The sequence below is a fragment of the Macaca nemestrina genome, chromosome 1, assembly GCF_043159975.1.
Source record: "Macaca nemestrina isolate mMacNem1 chromosome 1, mMacNem.hap1, whole genome shotgun sequence".
NCBI lineage: Eukaryota > Metazoa > Chordata > Mammalia > Primates > Cercopithecidae > Macaca > Macaca nemestrina.
The window spans coordinates 31,626,197-31,646,610 of NC_092125.1; the positions used below are offsets into that span (position 1 = coordinate 31,626,197).

The window sequence follows — 20,414 nt, forward strand, 5'->3', positions numbered from 1 at the left end:
ACAAAACCACTAAACTTCAAGTAATAAGGCAGGTAATGTTTTACATAATGCATCTCAGTATAAAACATGCAATGATTGAATTATTTACATAACCCAGCAGAAGCGATTCAATAGTCTGCCCTGATGTGGACTGTAAGAATGATTAGAAAAGAAGTTATGCCTGAGAAAGGTTTGAAAGACAGTAATAGTTTTGCTAAGTGGACAAGAGTCGAAAGGACAGTCCAGGCAGAGCAGCATATGTAAGCTATACAGAAGGAAGGCAGTGAGACAGTATGGGTTGTTCAGGGAAATCAAAGCAGTCTGCTTTCAGGAGAATAAAGTACAAAAAGCCTATGTCCAGAAATAAGACAGGAGAACCAGGTATCATCATAAGGGCCTCATATCCCAGTAGTTTTCTCTCTCACCTTTCTTTTCTGATGCTTAATTCTAGTAAGTTCTGTGAGGGTGTGGTCAGGCTCTAAGAGGCCCCAGTGATCCCTGCATTCTGGTATTCACATGCTTGTGTAATCCTCTCCCAAAATGCACCAGGGTTGGTCTGGTCTGTGTGCCTAATAGCGATGCTAGGAGCTCTGGTGGGGAATGTTAATAATGGGTGAGGCTATGCATTAGTAGAGAAAAAGGATACATGGGAAATCTCTGTAAACATCCACTGAATTTTGTTGTGAACCTAAAACTACTCTAAAAAATAAACTCTATTAAAAAAAGTGTAGGGGGATGGTATGTCACTTCCAAAATTAGGCTTAAAAAGACTCTAGCTTTTTGTCTTGGGTGTTTTTCTCTCATCTCTCACACTCTGGGAAATGCAAATACATAAAAAAATATAAGAAACCCATGAACCTCCATATACCCACCACCCAGCTTCAAAAATTAACAGATTTTGCAAATTTTGTTTTATCTGTCTCCTCTCACTCTTACTTCACCTCTCCATCACCACTGAAGTATTTTAAAGCAGATCCCAGGCATCACCTTAAAGTCATGCACTTCATGCATAACAACGTTTTCGCCATTGACAGATCACATATATGACAGTGGTCTCGTAAGATTATAATACTGTTTTTACAGTGCCTTTTCGATATTTAGATATGTTTAGATACAAATCCTTACCACTGTGTTGCCTACAGTATTCAGTACAGTAAGTAATATGCTGTACAAGTTTGTAGGCTAGGAGCAACAGGCTATCCCACATAGCCTAGGTATGTAGTAGGCTATACCATCTAGATTTATGTAAGTATACTCCGTGATGTTTATGCAAAGATGAAATCACCTAAGGACATATTTCTCAGAACATACCCCTGTTGTTAAGTGAAGCATGACTATATTTCACCCACATTTGAATATTTAACAGATAAGGTCTAACTATAACAACATTATCACACTTGATAAAATTAACATTCCTTAATATCATCTAATACCCAATGTTAAAATTCCCCTAGTTACCACTTAATTTGTTTACTATTATACTTCGAAGTTTTCTTTTTTTCCTGTCCCTTCATTTGCTCACGTGGTCAAATTTCTATTTTGTTCCTTTGCCCTTTAATTTTAGAAATTCTTCTATAGTTTCTATTCTATGTGTGTGTGTGTATCTGCACTACAACAGATATATTTAAACATATTTCTCTACGAAGATACTCACATTAAGAGGCTGTTATCCATCCTGGCTAACATGGTGAAATCCTGTCTCTACTAAAAATACAAAAAAAAAAAAAAAAAATTAGCTGGGCAGAGTGGCGGGCGCCTGTAGTCCCACTGCACTCCAGCCTGGGCGAGACAGGGAGACTCCGTCTCAAAAAATCAAAAAAAAAAAGAGGCTGTTAGAAATACTTCACAGGTGCTCTAAAGCATCAGTCGTAACATACGTGATACTTAGCCCATATTTAGAGGTCTAAGAGTGGGCAGTGGCTTCGGGTGTTATCGGCTAGCTCCATTATAAAACACTTCATCAATCTTTCACCTAAGGGGTTAAGCAGATACTAATAATCGATGCTTACATCTATTATTTCACTGAGTTATAAATGATGCCTTATCATTCCTTTGGATTTATCAGCTGAAATATATCTGAAAAACTTGCCTTGATCAGCTATTTGATTATCTTGAAATACAATTTATACTAGAAAGTAGAAAATGTTTGCTTCTCCCCTTTACCAATTTTCAGAACTTGATTCTGCAGCAACCTCCAAAAGTAACTCACCAATTTCTAAAATTTTGTTTAGTATTAGTACGAGCTCATAAATTATTTTTTACTTTAATATTCTGATGTAAATAAATTTTTATATATTCAGTCAGTTGCACTTTTTCCTTTTGATATCTGAATTGTCTCACCTTTGGCAAGTAGGGTCCCTCTTCATTTTGACTATCCTTTTGACACAACTTTTGATAGCTATCTTGCTTTTCTGATATATGAAAAATATTTTTATACATTTCTTGTCCCAAACCTGAAATCAGCCCTTCCTCAAGAAGTTCTAGCTCCTTTTAGTGGGAAATACAGAACATAATCTGTGTCTTAGTAATGTTCATTGTAAATAGCTTTTTACTGCTTCCAGGCCTCTCCAGTAAACAAAGCTATGTATTTTTTGGCAAAAGAAAACCAAATCAAGAATAACCTCAATAGATGCAGGAAAAAAATGGTGACAAAGTGCAACACCTATTCATAATAAAACCCCTGAACTAGGAATAGAAAGGATCATTCTTAACTTGATAAAAGACATCTATGAAAAAACCTACAGCCAACATCATATTTAATTGTAAAAGACATGATGCTTTCCTACTAAAAACAAGACTAAAATGTACATTCTTACCAGTTCTATTCACCACTGTACTGGAGATTCTAGCCAAGGCAATTCAGCAAGAAAAAGAAACAAAAGATTAAAAATTAAGAAAATTGTCTTTATTCACAGATGATATGAATCTTATATGTAGAAACTCCTAAAGAATTCAGTGAAAAAAAACTAAGTTCAGCAAAGTCACAGGATACAAGAGCAATATACAAAATCACTTGTATTTCTATATGCTAGCAACAAACAATTTGAAAATGAAATTAAGACAACAATTCCATTCTCAATAGATCTAAAAGAATAAAATATTTGAAGAAGATTAAATAAATGGAAAAACATCCTGCTCATAGATTAGAAGATTTACTATCATTATGGCAACACTCCCCAAACTGCTCTATAGATTCAACACAATCATTATCAAAATCCCAGCAAATTTTTTTTTTTTTTGGCAACGATTGACAAGTTGATCCTAAAATTCTTATGGAAATGCAAAAGACTCAGCCAAATAACCTTGGGAAAAAACAAAGTTGAAGTTCTCACACTTCCTGATTTCAAAATTCACTACAAAGCTATAGTAATTGAGACAGTGTCATACTGGCATAGGAAGTGACAAGTACAATGAAATAGGAAGTCCAGAAATAAACCCAAACATCCATGAAATGCTGATTTTTGAAAAAGGTGACAAGACAATTCAATAAGAAAAAAAGTACTTTCAACAAATGGTGCTGAAGCAAGTGAATATCCACATGCAAAAGGATGAATTTGGAACCCTACCTCACACCATACACAAAATTTAACTCAAAATGACAGACCTAATTTTCTAATTAGAAAATCCTGAGAAGAAAACAAAAGTAAACCTTTAGGACCTGAGGTTAATCAATGATTTATTAAACACCAAAGTACAAGTAATAAAAGAACAAAAATTGATCGATTAGAATTCATGAAAATTTAAAACTTTTGCACTTCAAAAATAAGAATTCTGATATTCCCAATTAAATGTAATATGATTTTTTACTTACTTGATTTTATAATTGTGTATCTTTTACACTGATAATTTTTTTTTCTTTTTTTAATGTCACCCAGGCTGGATTGCAGTGGCACAATCTTGGTTCACTTCAATCTCCACCTCCCAGGCTCAAGTGATCCTCCCAACCCAGCCTCCTGAGTAGCTGGTACTACAGACACGTGCCACCGTGCCTGGCTAATTTTTTGTGTTTTTTGTAGAGACGGTGGTTTTGCCATGTTGCCCAGGCTGGTCTGAACTTCTGACCTCAGATGATCCACCCACCTCGGCCTCCCAAAGTGCTGGAATTACAGGCATGAGCCACCATGCCCAGCCTACACTGAAAATCTGAATAATTACATACATGTTACCATAATATAAATAGTGCCAAAATAATAATAGCCATATTATTAATAACAAGACAACTGAATGTGATTTAAAATTTATTTGCTGCTCTTCTTTTTCTAGGATGGAGCCTGCTAGAATATACAACCAGAATACCACAAATTTAAAGATACTAAAAATTTAAAGATACACAAATTTAATGATACTCCAGACCGGGTGCAGTGGCTCATACCTGCAATCCCAGCACTTTGGGAGGCCAAGAGGGGAGGATCACTTTAGCCCAGGAGTTCAAGACTAGCCTGGGCAACACAGCAAGACCTCAACTCTAAAAAAAATTATCAAAAAAAAAAGAAAAAAGGCCAGACATAGTGGCACACACCTGTAGTCCCCAGCTACTCAGGAAGCTGAGGCGAGAGGATCACTTGAGCCCAAGAGTTTGAGCCCAGCCTGAGCAATATAGCAAGATCCCATCTATAAAATAAAAATATAAAGAACAGGTGTGGTAGCTCATGCGCATAATCCTAGCATTTGGGGAGGCCAAGGAAGGATTGTTTGAGCCTCGGCTGAGGTGGGAAGCGTTCAAGACCAGCCTGGGCAATACAGTGAAACCCCATTCCTACCAAAAATACAAAAAATTAGCTGGGCTTTATTGCATGCACCCGTAGTCCAAGCTACTTGGGAGGCTGAGGAGGGAAGATGGTTTGAGCCCAGGAGGCAGAGGCTGCAGTGAGCTGAGATCGTGCCACTGCACTCCATCCTGGGCAACACAGCCAGACCCTGTCTCTAAAATAAAAAATAAAATAAAATAAAGTAAAATGAAATGAAATAAACAAAATAAAATAAAAATAGATACTGAAAAAAATTTGTGTGAGCTGGGCACAGTGGCTCTTGCCTGTAATACCAGCACTTTTGGGAGGCCATTGCAGGAGGATCGCTTGAGCCCAGGAGTTTAAGACCAGCCTGAACAACATAGGGAGACCCCACCTCTACAAAAATTAAAAAATTATCCAGGCGTGGTGGCAGTATGACTGTAGTCTCAGCTACTTGGAAGGCTGAAGTTGGAGGATTGCTTGGGCAAGGGAGGTCAAGGTTGCAGTGAACTGTGATTGTGCCACTGCACTCCAGAGCAAGACCGTGTCTCAAAAAAGAACAAAAAAACTTGTGTGATTATGCCATGAACTTAATATAGTTAGGCTCATTTATTTTTAATTGCTAAGGATTGCTTTGTTTTTTCCTTTGATTCTAATTTTGTCTCCCAATTATACAAAACATTTACATGGTTCTAAACTATAAAAAAGGAACATTCAGGTAAATCTTAACTCTCATTCCTGTCCCCTCTACTCTGTTCCTTCCTTCTCTCTGTAAGTAAATACATTTATAAGTTTGTGGTTTATCCTTCCATTGTTTTTTGAAAGCATAAGGAAATACACACTCATATCTCCCTCATTCCTTACATAAAAAGTACAATACTCTACATTCTGTCCACATACATTGCTCTTTCACATAACAATATATCCTGGAGATCACTCCATGGGAGTAAAGAGATACCTTCCCCATTCCTTTTTATAGTTGCATAGTAGTAATTCATTTTGCAGCTATACCAGGCCTGATGAGCGTCTGAGTTGTTTTTAGTCCTGCTATTACAAATACTATTGTAATAAGTAACCGTGTACATGCTTCATTTCGTAATTTTTTGCCAGTGAATTTTTGGGACAGAATCCTAGAAGTGGAATTGCTAATCAAAGGATGACTGCACATATACTTTTGTTCAATGTTGCTAACTTCTTCTCCATTAGGGTTATATCATTTGCAATAACCTTTTAACTGTTTCCCTTCTTCCACTCTTGTCTACCTACACCCATTCTCCCTCCTATCTTATAAAATACTAATTCAATCATATTACTGTCTTACTTAAAATCTTTCAGTGGCTTCCCATTGCATTTATAATAAAATCCAATCTCTTGACACTATAAAAACTTAGGTGATATAGCTCCTCCCTCTGTATCAAGTTAGAATTAGATCTATCAGCAAGAAAGACCCAAAATGACAACAGCTAAAACAAGACAGAAGTTTACTTCTCTGACAAGAAAATCTAGAGGAAGACTGCCCAAGGCCGGCACTGGAGTTCACCTTCAAGAAAACCTCAGGGCACAAGCTCCTCCCAGGCCATGCTCTGTCATCCCTAGGACTTGTTCCTCATCCCCATGACCTAAGAGAATAGCTATAGTACTAGTCATAATTTCAATGTTCCAGGCAGCAAAGTGGGAAGAAGGGAAAAGTAAGAAAAGGGGGATGCCAGCTGTTTTTTATTATAGGTAAGATTCCTGGAAGCTCTACATGACACTTCAGTTTGTATCTCAAATCAGAACATATTCATATGACTATACCTACCTACGAGGAAGGATGGAAAATATCATCTTTATTCTGGGCAGCCAGGTGCCCCAGCCAAAAATTGGGAGATATTATGCCATGGAAGAAGGCTCTGCTGCACAACCTGTTCAGTTTCAGCTCATAATAGGCCATACACCCTTTATTCACTATGCTCTAGCCAAAAAACTTCCTTTGTTCTTCAAAGCTGCCAAACTCTTACCTATCTCAAGGTTTCTCCTGCCTAGCACACCCTTCCTCAGATCTTCACATGGCTTGTTCCATCTCATCATTCAGGACTCAGTTCAAAAGGTCACTTCCTCAGATAGATCTTTGACTACTGTATGAAAGGTAGGCCCCACCCCAGTCACCCTTTTTCATATTGCACTGCCTTATTTTCTTCATGGCATTTGTCTCTGAAATTATTTACTTTTTGCTTTATTTCACTAGAATATAATTTCCTCAGAACAAAGACCTTTTTTTCACTTCTTCACTGCTATATTCCTATTACACAATACAATTCTAAGCATATGGTAGGAGTTTAATATTAGTTGAATGGATGAATGTCTCACTCCAAAGCCCATGCTTTTCCCATTACATCTGCTGCTCCTAGTATATCTGAAATAATATCCCATTCCAGTAGCTAATCTTTGTTTTTTTGAGAATGATAGCCTATTAATTTTCTTCCAATCAAGATTTTAAAAAAATTATTATTTATTATTATTATTTTTTTTTTTTTTTTGAGACGGAGTCTTGCTCTGTTGCCCAGGCTGGAGTGCAGTGGCCGGATCTCAGCTCACTGCAAGCCCCGCCTCCCAGGTTCACGCCATTCTCCTGCCTCACCCTCCCGAGTAGCTGGGAGTACAGGCGCCCGCCACCTCGCCTGGCTAATTTTTTTTGTATTTTAGTAGAGACGGGGTTTCACCGTGTTAGCCGGGATGGTCTCGATCTCCTGACCTCATGATCCGCCATCTCGGCCTCCCAAAGTGCTGGGATTACAGGCTTGAGCCACCGCGCCCAGCCAAAAATTATTCTTAAAGTAAAAGAAAATCTTACGCTCAGTAAGTAAAAAGAAGAGATTTGGATAAAACATCATGGGCAAGACTCTTAAGTTGCTCGATCTCAGTTTTCATCTGTAAAAAGAAAGGGTTGATAAAAATTGATTTAATCTACAGATATTTATCAAGCATTATGCTAAACTGGGACATGAAGTTTAAATAAGATAATTTCTGACCTCAAAAAGGGCTCACAGGTGCCTTTCAACTCTATAATTTGCATGATTCTATATAATTGTTAGTCCACACCCTCTGTGTTAATAGAAAAAGCCTACCAATTTCCACTACTGAGATGTTAATTAAAAGATGTCAAGACATTGATAAACACATTGGTTCACTTTAAAACGAACATTTAATTCAACATTGCAACAGGAGTTGAACTGTATTTAAAACAGAAGCATATTAGTGACTAAAAAAAATGTGTACATTAATCCTTAGTTCCCTTTTGAGGGGATTTTGATTGCCAGTTCTCTGCAGTGAAATGCTAGGAAAATGTCTTTAGAAGACAGAATTCTTTCTGAATGCAAGTCTAAAATGCTTAAAAGAGATTAAAGGTTTTAAAGACTCAAATCAGAAATATCCATTAGATATATCTCATTTGAATCCTAAGAGTTTAAACACAATAAACACTATATTTATTTACTTTATTTTTTTTATTTTTTGAGGCAGAGTCTCACTTTGTTGCCCAGGCTGGAGTGCAGTGGTGCAATCTTGGCTCACTGCAGCCTGTCTTCTGGGTTCAAACGATTCTCCTGCCTCAGCCTCCCCAGTAGCTGGGATTATAGGCATGCGCCACCACACCCAGCTAATTTTTGTATTTTCAGTAGAGCAGCGGTTTCACCATGTTGGCCAGGCTGGTCTAGAATTCCTGGCCTGAAATGATCCACCCACCTCAGCCTCCAAAAGTGCTAGAATTACAGGTGTGAGTCACCAAGCCCAGCCTATATATATATATATATTTAAAGATGACAAGAAATTAACAACTCAGCATTTTGAGACTGGCATGCCAGGTTATCATGATTAGTACATGGGCACCTGGCTGTGGCTCATCTACTACCATATTCTTTGTACTTCTAGATCCTTCTTGGCTTCCATCTTGGCAACTCCAAAGGCATGGTGGGGAAAACAGATGCAGAGATAGATGCCTATGTCTCCTGCAGTCTCTTTCAGCATAGCAATTAGGCAAGTCATCAATAAGAAAAAGAGTATATAATCTATAACTTATAGTCCACATAAGGCTTCACTCAATTTGAAAAACTGCCAGTTCTGTCAAGTATGCTAACACTCCGATAAGATATTTATGACACAGAATCTGCAAAAAGAAAAAGAAGAAGACATTTATAATTAGAATAGTATTAATTATAACAAAGCAGATTGATATTTGACTAATCAATGTTATACTGGTCTAACTTTTGGATTTAATTCATGAAGTTTAACAAATGCAATACACTCATTTTTGGCCAGGCACAGTGGTTTATCCCTATAATCCCAGCATTTTGAGAGGCTGAGGCAGGAGGATCACTTGAGCCTAGGAGTTCAAGACCAGCCTGGGCAACAAAGGGAGACCTCATCGCTACAAAAAATTGTAAAATGTAAAAAACAGCCAGGTGTGGTGGTATACACCTATAGTCCCAGCTGCTCACAAGGCTGAGGGAGGAGGATCACTTGAGCCCAGGAGTTAAAGGTTATAGTGAGCTATAATCACGCTACTGCATTCCAGCCTGGGTGAAAAAGTGAGATTCTGTCTCTAAAACAAAAAACAAACCTCTCATTTTTATATTTTCTATTTCTTTTCTTTTTTATTTCTTAATGCTGGTCTCTTCTCATCAAAATTATTTCCCAACCTACTGTTGCACTGTGACCTCCAGTTTGAAAAGCATGAATATAGTGCTTACAGAGTATTGACTTCTTGGATCTAAGAGATAAGAGTTCAAATCTTGATTCTTCCTCTTGATAAGCTATCTTGCTTGTCATTTAAACCTGTCTTAGTCTCAGTTTCCTTGTTTTAAAATAAAATATGGATAAAAACACCTAAGTGTCCGGGCACGGTGGCTCACGCCTATAATCCCAGCACTTTGGGAGGCTGAGGCGGTTGGATCACGAGGTCAGCCTGGCCAACATGGCGAAACCCCATCTCTACTAAAAATACAAAAATTAGCCAGGCATGGCAGTGGGCGCCTGTAATCCCAGCTACTCGGGAGGCTGAGGCAGGAGAATTGCTTGAACCGAGGAGGTGGAGACTGCAGTAAGCCAAGATCACACCACTGCACACTAGCCTAGGAGACAGAGCAAGATTCCATCTCAAAGGAAAAATAATAATAATAATAATAAAACCTAACTAGCCGGGCACAGTGGCTCACACCTGTAATCCCAACACTTCAGGAGGCCAAGGCAAGTGGATCATTTGAGGTCAGGAGTTCAAGACCAGCCTGGCCAACATGGTGAAACCCCAACTCTACTAAAAATACAAAAATTAGCTGGGCATGGTGGCAGGCACATGTAGTCCCAGCTACTCAGGAGGCTGAGGCACAAGAACCATTTGAGCCCAGAAGGCAGAGGTTGTAGTTAGCCGAGATCGCACCACTGCACTCCAGCCTGGGTGATGGAGTAAGATTCTGTCTCAAAAAAAACAAAAAGCAAACACACAAAAAACACCTAACTACAGGGTTGCTCTAAAGATTAGAATTTAAGGTCTGTTAAACTCTTGGCACGGTAACAAGATCACAGGAAACATTTACTGAATGTATATTATGGCTGTATATTTTAACACATTTTGGGAGCCAATTCTCAGTTTATTTCTGATACTTTTTTTTTTTTTTTTTTTTTTTTTTTGAGACAGAGTCTCACTCTGTTGCCCAGGCTGGAGTGCAGTGGCGCAATCTCGGTTCACTGCAAGCTCTGCCTCCCGGGTTCACACCATTCTCCTGCCTCAGCCTCCCACGTAGCTGGGACTACAGGAGCCTGCCACCACACCTGGCTAATTTTTTGTATTTTTAGTAGAGATGGGGTTTCACTGTGTTAGCCAGGATGGTCTCGATCTCCTGACCTCGTGATCCGCCCGCCTCAGCCTCCCAAAGTGCTGGGATTACAGGCGTGAGCCACCGTGCCTGCCCTATTTCTGATACTTCTTATCAGAAATCACTCTGCAGAGAATAAAACAATGTCTGTATTATTTCTTTCCCAATAAGGATAGAAAAGCCTAGAATATAAAGATGACATCTTAGTCCTGTGTTTCTGGCTATAATTTTGTCTAACATACAAAATTCTCTATTACTCTGATAATTAATTCAAAATTTCACAAGAAACAATTTTCAAAGTTTCAAAGTTACTACGAAATAATAATTCATATTATTACCAAAGGCTGAAGCACACAGCATATAGTGTCCTTCCATTATAAGGCTATATCTAGAAGGCTAAAGACTTTAGTAAACCATAAACCATAACATAAAAGCTCTCTGTTGTCTTGAATACATTCAAGTATGTTTCTTCAATGTGGACAATACAATCATCATACATTTTTAAAACCATAAAATGAGGAAAAATTACTTAACTAGATTGTTCAAACTAACCTTTATTTTTCCATCAGTATGTGCTGAAGCTACAGATGTTGAAACACGAACCAATCTTGTGGCTGATAAATGAATCTTGAAATGTCTATGGAAATGTGAATAAAGGCAGTCCATGAATAGGTCAACTTCTTCCTGGGTAACCTCCCCAGGTGTTTTGTGGATGCTGTCCCATAGAGCTTTTGCATCCTCTGGATGTATTGCATAAGAAATGTCCAGACTTTGAGGGCTACAGGGTACAGACCAAAGAAATTCAGTAGTAGCCACATAATGGTCCACTTTGCATGCAGTCCACATGGCAGCCATCCAGGAAAGATTAAATGCATTGATTGTTAAAGGACTAAAATAACAGTCAAAGGTTTTCTGAAACCAAGTTCCAATTATGGCTGTGTTAGACTCTGCTCCATTTGCAAGGAATAAGGGCAGACAGGTGAAATCTTCTGAAACAGTCTCCAGAAGACTGTCTCCAAAAATACAGCAGAACCAGCCAGTCCACAACACTTTACCTTCTCTATTCTCAGATGGTAATTGAGATTTTGACAGAATCTACAAAGAAAGTAAACAGGTCCCTTAAATTCAAAAGTACATTTACTTCTAAATTCCATCTTCTCAAAATTAGTTCATTAAAAATAAGACGAGCCAATGTAATACCTGCAAAAAAACATAGAGGGAATAGTCTCCCTAATGATTAACAGGACGTATAAAAATAATTGGCCTTTTTTTTTTTTTTTTTTTTTTTTGAGACAAGAGTCTCACTCTGTTGCCCAGGCTGTAGTGCAGTGGCGCGATCTCAGCTCACTGTAACCTCCACCTCCTGGGTTCAAGTGATTCTCCAGCCTCAGCCTCCCAAGTAGCTGGGATTATAGGCATGCACCACCATGCCCGGCTAATTTTTGTATTTTCAGTAGGGATGGGGTTTCACCACATTGGCTAGGCTGGTCTCGTACCTCTGACTTCAGGTGATCTGCCCACCTTGGCCTCCCAAAGTACTAGGATTATAGGCGTGAGCTACCATGCCCGGCCCCCAATATTCTTATACAGTGGAAACACGATGTATGGCAAGACCTTGGTGTAACCAAAATGCAAAATAAGAGCTACCAAATATGGCATAACTAGGTGTAGTACCCTGAAACAAACAAACAAAAAAACCCCTCAACTTTAGAAAGAACTGTGAAAGATCAAAAAATCCAACATGTTTGAATTCTTTCATTAAGGAAGACTTTAATATTTCCTAAGGCAGCACTATCAACTTAAAATGTTCTTTTATGGCCAGGCACGGTGGCTTACGCCTGTAATCCCAGTACTTTGGGAGGCCAAGACGGGCAGATCACAAGGTCAGGAGATCGAGACCATCCTGGCTAACACGGTGAAACCCTGTCTCTACTAAAAATACAAAAAATTAGCTGGGCGCGGTGGCGGGCGCCTGTAGTCCCAGCTACACGGGAGGCTGAGGCAGGAGAATGGCGTGAACCCGGGAGGCGGAGCTTGCAGTGAGTCGAGATCGGCCACTGCACTCCAGCCTGGGCGACACAGCAAGACTCCGTCTCAAAAAAAAAAAAAAAAAATGTTCTTTTATATGTTAGACCCTACATTTTCTACCCACTGGTCATGCTTTCTTCCTTTTGGGCATGTAGAATATAATCATATCTAATCTCTCTTCTACAGGAAAAGTCCTTCAGATATTTGATGATCCCCATCATACATAGTACTAAGTTCAACATTTCCAGTTTCTTCAGCCATTCACCTAAGACATACATTCACATTCTCTCACTATTCTAGTCACTCTTCCCTGAAATTATTCTGCATAGGAATCATTCATAAGTGAACATAATTACTTTAAAAAGGTCTGATTCGGGGAAGGAGGGGGGGAAAACATCTGACTGCAAGGCTAACCACCACCTTTAACCTAGATTATACTATTAATGTAATCTCAGATTGCAGTTTTCTGGTTTTTAGTTGACAGCTTTATATAAACTAGCCCTGTATATTCATGTTTGCTTTATAGGTAAATCTCTCCCAACTTATACTGAGGCTGTAAATTTATTCCTACTAAAATTTTAATCTCTTCTAATTTGGCTCATTGGACAATCCATTCAGATAATTTAGGATCTTTTATTATATTTTTAGCTGATTGCCTAACCCCTCAAACTTTAAATTTTAAGTTACATGACAAACATGCCTTCCAGATACTCAAAGAACTCTGTTAAAGCATTAAGCAGACCAAGGTTAAGATCACAGCTTTGTATCACACCCTTTCAGAAATGATCATTTACACAGTCCTTTTAACATATTTCTCCTTCTTATTCAAGAAATTTTGAAACACCCTCAAATACCTGGAAGCTTAGATATATTAAGTTTATCACACTTTCATGACCTAAGAGTCCTGTAATCCTATCAAGAAATGAGATTTAATTTGAAAACTATTAGAACACTATACCAGGAATTCAAGAGGTCATTTCTAATCCTCACAAGGGTAGATGCTTGCCTCATAATATGCAAGTCACAAAACTTCTCTGTGCATCAGGTGCTTCACTTGACAAAAACTGCTAGTTGTCTCTTGAGTATCCATTTTTCCTTCCACAATAAAATAGTCCCTTTATGGCCGGGCGAGATGGCTCATGCCTGCAATCCCAGAACTTAAGGAGGCCGAGGCGGGTGGATCACTTGAGCCCAGGAGTTTGAGACCAGCCTGGGCAACATGGTGAAACCCTGTCTCTACAAAAATATAAAATTAGCCTGGCATGGCAGCACATGCCTATAGTCCCAGCTACTTCGGGGGCTGAGGCGGGAGGACTACTTGAGCCCAGGAGGTAGAGGTTGCAGTGAGCCGAGACAGTGCCACTGCACTCAACCTGGGTGACAGAGTGAGAACCTGTCTCAAAAAAAAAAAGTCTCTTTAGTTAAGTTGGCAGAGTACTCACTGAAAAAACATTCTTTTCTAGTCTCCCTTCCAACTAAGATGTAAACAGAAGTTGTTGGGTCTCAGCAAGATTTACTCTGCATCAGGTTCTGTTTGTCCTTCCCATCTTCTTCCTACTTTCTGCCTGGAACTTAAATATAAGGTTTAGAGCTGCTGGAGACATCTTATGTTAGACCATAAGGTAACTTTTAGGATGAAAGTCATGCACTAAGGAGAAGGAAGAGCTTAGATTATTAATTATTTCATCAAGCATCATACCAGCCTTGGACAGCTTACATCCATGCACTTTAAAAAAAAAAAAAAAAAAAAAAAAAAAAAAAAAAAGAAGACAGTATACCACTATCTTGTTTAATTCACTATTTTTTAGGCTAACCCTAATCCTAGAACATCTTGAGATCTTTGCCAATACCACGACCTATATCTGGGGTCACCAATTTTTTTCTGTAAAGGGCCAATTAGTAAGCATTTCAGACTTTGCTGGCAATATAGTCTCTGTTGCAACTTCTCAACTCTGCTGTTGCAGCACAAAAGCAGCCACAGACAATATATAAGCAAATAAAAGGGGCTATGTTCCAATAAAACCTTATTTACAAAAACAAGCAGCAGGTCAGATTTGGCCTATGATTTACTGACCCCTAATCCATACAAACAAAAAGTCAGTCCTTTTCAACTGCTTGAGAACTTAATTTCCTTATCCATTATTAAGATTAGTTAGCTCAAAAGAAACAGAAGCAGCAGGCATGAATAATAAACAAAATAAATCTGAGGCTGAGTGTGGTGGTTCATGCCTGTAATCCCAGCACTTTGGGAAGCCAAGGTGGGTGGATCACTTGAGCCCAGGAGTTCGAGACCAACCTGGGCAATATGGCAAGACCCTGTCTACAAAAAATACAAAATTTACCCGAGTGTGGTGGCATGCACCTGTAGTCCCAGCTACTTGGAAGGCTAAGGTGGAAGGATCACTTGAGCCCAGGAGGCAGAGGTTGCAGTAAGCCAAGATCGTGCCACTGCACTCCAGCCTGGGTGACAAAATGAGACGCTATCTCAAAAAAAAAAAAAAGAAATGCAACATTTTATATTCCTTTCTGTAAGTAGTATATAAGAGCAATAGAACTATCTTGATTGATTAAGAAACCAGATTTATTTATTTATTGTATTTTTTGTAGAGATGGCATCTTGTCATGTTGCCCAGGATGGTCTCGAACTCCTAGGCTCAGGTGATCTGCCCGTCGTAGCCTCCCAAAGTGCTGGGATTACAGGCGTGAGCCACTGCACCCGGCTTTAAAATGTTACATTTCTGAAAGTAACCTGGCATGAAGTATCACAATATTTAATGATACATATTTTTATACTAAAATTCTACTTATAGAAATTTAATCCCAGAAAAACTCACAAAAATATAGAATTCCTAATGACATGAGTAATTATCTACAATATTAGTAAAAATATAATGTACAAGTATGGGCAATATGATCCCAATTTCAAGACTATATAAATACAGATAACCAAACATATATACCAAAATGTTAAAACTATAATTTTTAACTTTTTTTGTACTTTCATGTATTTCCTCAGTTTTCAAAAATAAATATGATTTTGTACACAAACTACCTACATACGCAGGAAAAAAATTTTTAAGTTGATTACATCTAATTATTATAGTTTAGTCAAACAAGACATAAAATACATTATAAATCACAAACTTAGAAATTTTTAAAACAGTTAAGAAAATATCACAACAATTTCCAAACAAAGAAAATGCAGATTCTTTTCTCCTAGGAAGCAAGTATTGTTTATGTACTATACCTGGACAAGAAATGCTTCTGGATCCCTTTGTGTTCCTTTCATTCCTAGGAGAGTAGAAAAAATCACTTTGATGTTGAAGTCTTCTCCCACTTCCACAGCAAGTCCTTTTTGCTTTTCAGCAACAATAAAAGCATTCAGAAGTCTAGAATATTCTTTGAGATTACTATAGGAGAATTTATATAAGGGAGTTAAACTATATAAAGTCCACTGTTTATGCAGAAGGAATGCAACCTTTTGAGGGTCAACATCTTCCTACAAAAAAAAAAAAAAAATCAAGACAAAAGAAGTTTAAGAATGAGGAAACATTAATAAGAATTTAATCACAGTATTTAAAACATCTAATACAAATATATTATAGGGTACCTGATTTTTGCACTCCAACCAAGTGAGTTTGCAGGACTCATTTTTGCAGATCCTTGAACAGACTTTTACCTTTCTGTAACTTCTCTTTAGAATGCTCTTCTCCCAAGTGTTCACACGGCAAGTTCCTTCACTTCATTCAGTTCTCTACCCAGATGTAATCCAAGAGGCCACTCGATCTAAAGTAGCACCTGCACGCACTCCAAGTTTTTATCACCTCACCCAGATTTATTTTTCTTCACAGCACTTATTACTACTCAACATTATATTCTTGTCTGCAATTTTTTTGTATTTTTATTATCTGTCTACTGGTGTATAAGCTTGATGACAGCAGTGATTTTGTCTATTTAGTTCTCTCTAGAACAAAGCTATCTAGAACAAGTGTCCAATAAATATTTAACATAAAATTTATGTTTCACTTTTAGAAACTTCAAATTATAGATTTCAAAAATAGTAACCATTCCTAAAGTATCTAATTTGATTAGCCCTAATTTAAAAAAATTGTTTGGGCCAGGCGCGATGGCTCATGCCTGTAATCCCAGCACTTTGGGAGGCTGAGGCAGGTGGATCACAAGGTCAGGAGTTCGAGACCAGCCTAGCCAACACAGTAAAACACCATCTCTACTAAAAATACAAAAATAAATAAGCCGGGCATGGTGGTGTGGACCTGTGATCCCAGCTACTCAGGAGGTTGAGGCAGGAGAATTCCTTGAATCTGGAGGGCAAAGGTTGCAGTGAGCTGAGATCATTCCACTGCACTCCAGCCTGGATGGCAGAGCGAGACTCTGTCTTTTAAAAAAAAAAAAAAAATTGTTTGGCAGCAAATCTACTCTATGACACCATGCCCAATTCAACAGATTAAATAAAAAGATACTTGGGGGCTTGTCCAAAGATAATGAGTTATCTCAGTTGATTGTACACAATCAGTTATAGATCAAACTCCTTGTTTCCAACTCCTTGTTCTACTCTTCCCCACTTCCCCCTTCTCACTACTGTGCTAGACTAGCCTGGAAAAAAAAAAAAAAGATATTTGGGAATATTTTTTGCTATGCTCTATTAGAACCACAGGTACCATTAAAAACAAAAACACTTCATTTGTATTGGCCCCATGGCATCGTTCAGGGCCTTCATATATGCCGCCATATAGGCTCCTAGTTTCCTTCCAAACCGAATTTTTTTATAGAGTCCATACTTCCCAACATAGTCTCACAGCTCCAACAACCTTTTAGAACTTTCACTACAGTTGTCTACTTGACAAAAACGTTTGTTCTGACTAAAGCATTCATTGAAATGTTATAAGTTGTTTTATTATTATGACTAAAATACATAGAGATGAGGAAGCAATGAAGTGAACATTCCAATATTCAATTTATATAAAATTTATGTTTTCTGGTTAAGAATCAACACTTTCATTACCAGCAATTGAAATTTTTCTTTAAGAAAATTGTCACAAAGAAAGCCAGGCATGGTGGCTCACACCTGTAATCCCACCACTTTGGGAGGCAGAGGCAGGAGGATTGCTTGAGCCCAGGAGTTCAAGAATAGCCTGGTCAACATAGTGAGACCTTCATCTCTATTTAAAAAAAAAAAAAAAAACCTTTAAAAACTTAGCCAGGCATGGTGGCACGTGCCTGTTATTCCCAGCTATACTTCGGAGGATCACTTAAGCCCCAGAGTTAGAAGCTGCTGTGAGCTATGATTGTGCCACTGCACTCCAGCCTTGGTGACAGAGTGAGGCCCTGTACTAAGCAAGACCCTGTCTCTAAGAAGAAATTTTTTAAAAAAGAAAATTGTCACAAAGAAATAAAACTTGTTTCATATCCCCAGTACTACGTATACAACCATATCTTGGGATATGAGACTACTGACCAGAGAAAAAGCTACAATGAGAGTGACTGATCAGCCAGGCCCCTAGCTAAGTGATTCAAAACCACACACCAAACTTTTATTGAATAGGATTTTATTTCCTGCTTCAGTAAAATTAGAAATTATTAATGCTATATACCTTCAGGGTTGTTTGTAAATGATCAAAACAGAGCATGCTGCCACCAGACAAATCTGGGACAATTTAAATACCAAAATAATTTAGTAATAAATTAAAAATCCTTAAAAAAAGGAATTTATGAGCCTATACCAATAATAAATAGATAAATAAATGAAGAAAAAAGGAGAAGGGTTACAATAGAATATCAAAGGCTGGTTGGTAAACACGAAAGGAGTGCTGGAGTTGGAAAACCATTAAGATGGGAACAGGAAAAAATGAAAAGATGGGAACAGAAAAAAAACCATTAAGATGGGAACAGGAAAAACCATAAAGATGAGAACAGGAAAAAATTACTAGTGTAAACCAAGTCTAAGAAGAAATTTTGACAATTAACAGAATATCTGCCTTAAAGTTGTCTTTCCACAAACTGCTTACTAGTTGCAGAGAGGGAAAAAACAGTACATAAACAAAGTAAAGAAACTGGAGAACTCCTTGACAGGATGATCAAAATTAATGTCGCCTGTGTGCCTCAAGATGTGATTCACAAGGACACAACAGCACCTATGCAATATTCTAGCCAAAAATACTAATTTCAATCTAATCATGAGAAAACGCCAGACAGATGTAAAATGAGGAATATTCTACTTTAAAGAGGAAAAGAAGGCTGTACTGTATTCTTTAAAAATGTCAATGTCATTAAAGACAAATAAATACTATGGACAAACCTGAAAAAAAAAGCAATGGGGAAAGGACTCCCTATTCAATAAATGGTACTGGGATAACTGGCTAGCCATACGCAGAAAACTGAAACTGGACCCCTTCCTTATACCATATACAAAAATTAACTCAATGTGGATTAAAGACTTAAATGTAAAACGCAAAACTATAAAAACCTTGGAAGACAACATAGGCAATACCATTCAGGACATAGGTACAGACAAAGATTTCATGACAATGACGCCAAAAGCAATAGCAATGAAAGCAAAAATTGACAAATGGGATCTAACTAAACTAAAGGGCTTCTGCATACCAAAAGAAACTATCAACAGAGTAAACAGAAAACCCACAGAATGGGAGAAAAATTTTGCAAACCATGCATCTGACAAAGGTCTACTATCCAGCACCAGTAAGGAACTTAAACAAATTTACAAGAAAAAAATGGGCCAGGCCGGGCGTGGCGGCTAATGCCTGTAATCCCAGCACTTTGGGAGGCCGAGGCGGGCAGATCACAAGGTTAGGAGTTCAAGACCATCCTGGCCAAAATGGTGAAATCCTGTCTCTACTAACAATACAAAAAAAGTAGCTGGGTGTGGTGGCGGGCACCTGTAGTGCCAGCTACTTGGGAGGCTGAGGCAGGAGAATCGCTTGAACCCAGGAGGCGGAGGTTGCAGTGAGCCAAGATCATACCATGGCACTCCAGCCTGGCTGATAGAGCAAGACTCCCAGCACTTTGAGAGGTCAGGGAGGGTGGATCACCTGAGGTCAAGAGTTCCAGACCAGCCTGGACAACATGGTGAACCCCCGTCTCTACTAAAAATACAAAAAAATTAGCCGAGCATGGTGGTGGATGTCTGTAATCCCAGTTACTCGGGAGGCTGAGGCAGAAGAATCGCTTCAATCTGGGAGGTGGAGTCAGCCAAGATCATGCCACTGCACTCCAGCCTGGGTGACAGAGCGAGACTCTCTCTCAAAAAAAAAAAAAAAAAAGGAAAAAACAACCCCATTAAAAAGTCAGCAAAGGACATAAGCAGATACTTCTCAAAAGAAGACATACATGAGGCCAACAATCATATGAAGGAAAGTTCAACATCACTGATCGTTAGAGAAATGCAAATCAAAACCACAATGAGATATTTCGTATCAGTCAGAATGGCTATTATTAAAAGGTCAAAAAACAACAGATGCTGGCGAGGTTGTGGAGAAAAATAAAAAGTCAAAAAATAACAGATGCTGGTGAGGTTGTGGAGAAAAAGGAATGCTTATACATTGTTGGTGGGAGTGTGAATTAGTTCAACCACTGTGGAAGACTGTGTGGCAATTCCTCAAAGACCTAGAGACAGAAATATTATTTGACCCACCAATCCCCTTACTGGGGTACATACCCAAAGGAATATAAATCGGTCTACCATAAAGACACATGCATGCTATACTCAATGCAGCACTATTCACAATAGCAAAGACATGGAATCAACCTAAATGCCCATCAATGACAGGCTGGATAAAGAAAATGTGGTACA

General features: G+C 38.4%; 1 protein-coding gene across 8 annotated transcripts in view; it reads right to left on the reverse strand.

The window, feature by feature from the left end:
- Window positions 1–7,460: 7,460 nt before the first annotated feature.
- LOC105484446 (centromere protein L) overlaps window positions 7,461–20,414 on the reverse strand; it is an 80,418-nt gene continuing 67,464 nt past the window's right edge. For all 8 annotated transcript variants that reach the window (XM_011746044.3, XM_011746047.3, XM_011746049.3 and 5 more), the window contains 3 exons: window positions 15,834–16,085; window positions 11,111–11,653; window positions 7,461–8,853 (listed from right to left, as the gene is read on the reverse strand). In XM_011746044.3, the coding sequence (XP_011744346.1) occupies window positions 8,782–8,853; window positions 11,111–11,653; window positions 15,834–16,085 (867 nt within the window). In that variant the 3' untranslated portion in view covers window positions 7,461–8,781. The remainder of the gene's footprint in view (window positions 8,854–11,110; window positions 11,654–15,833; window positions 16,086–20,414) is intronic.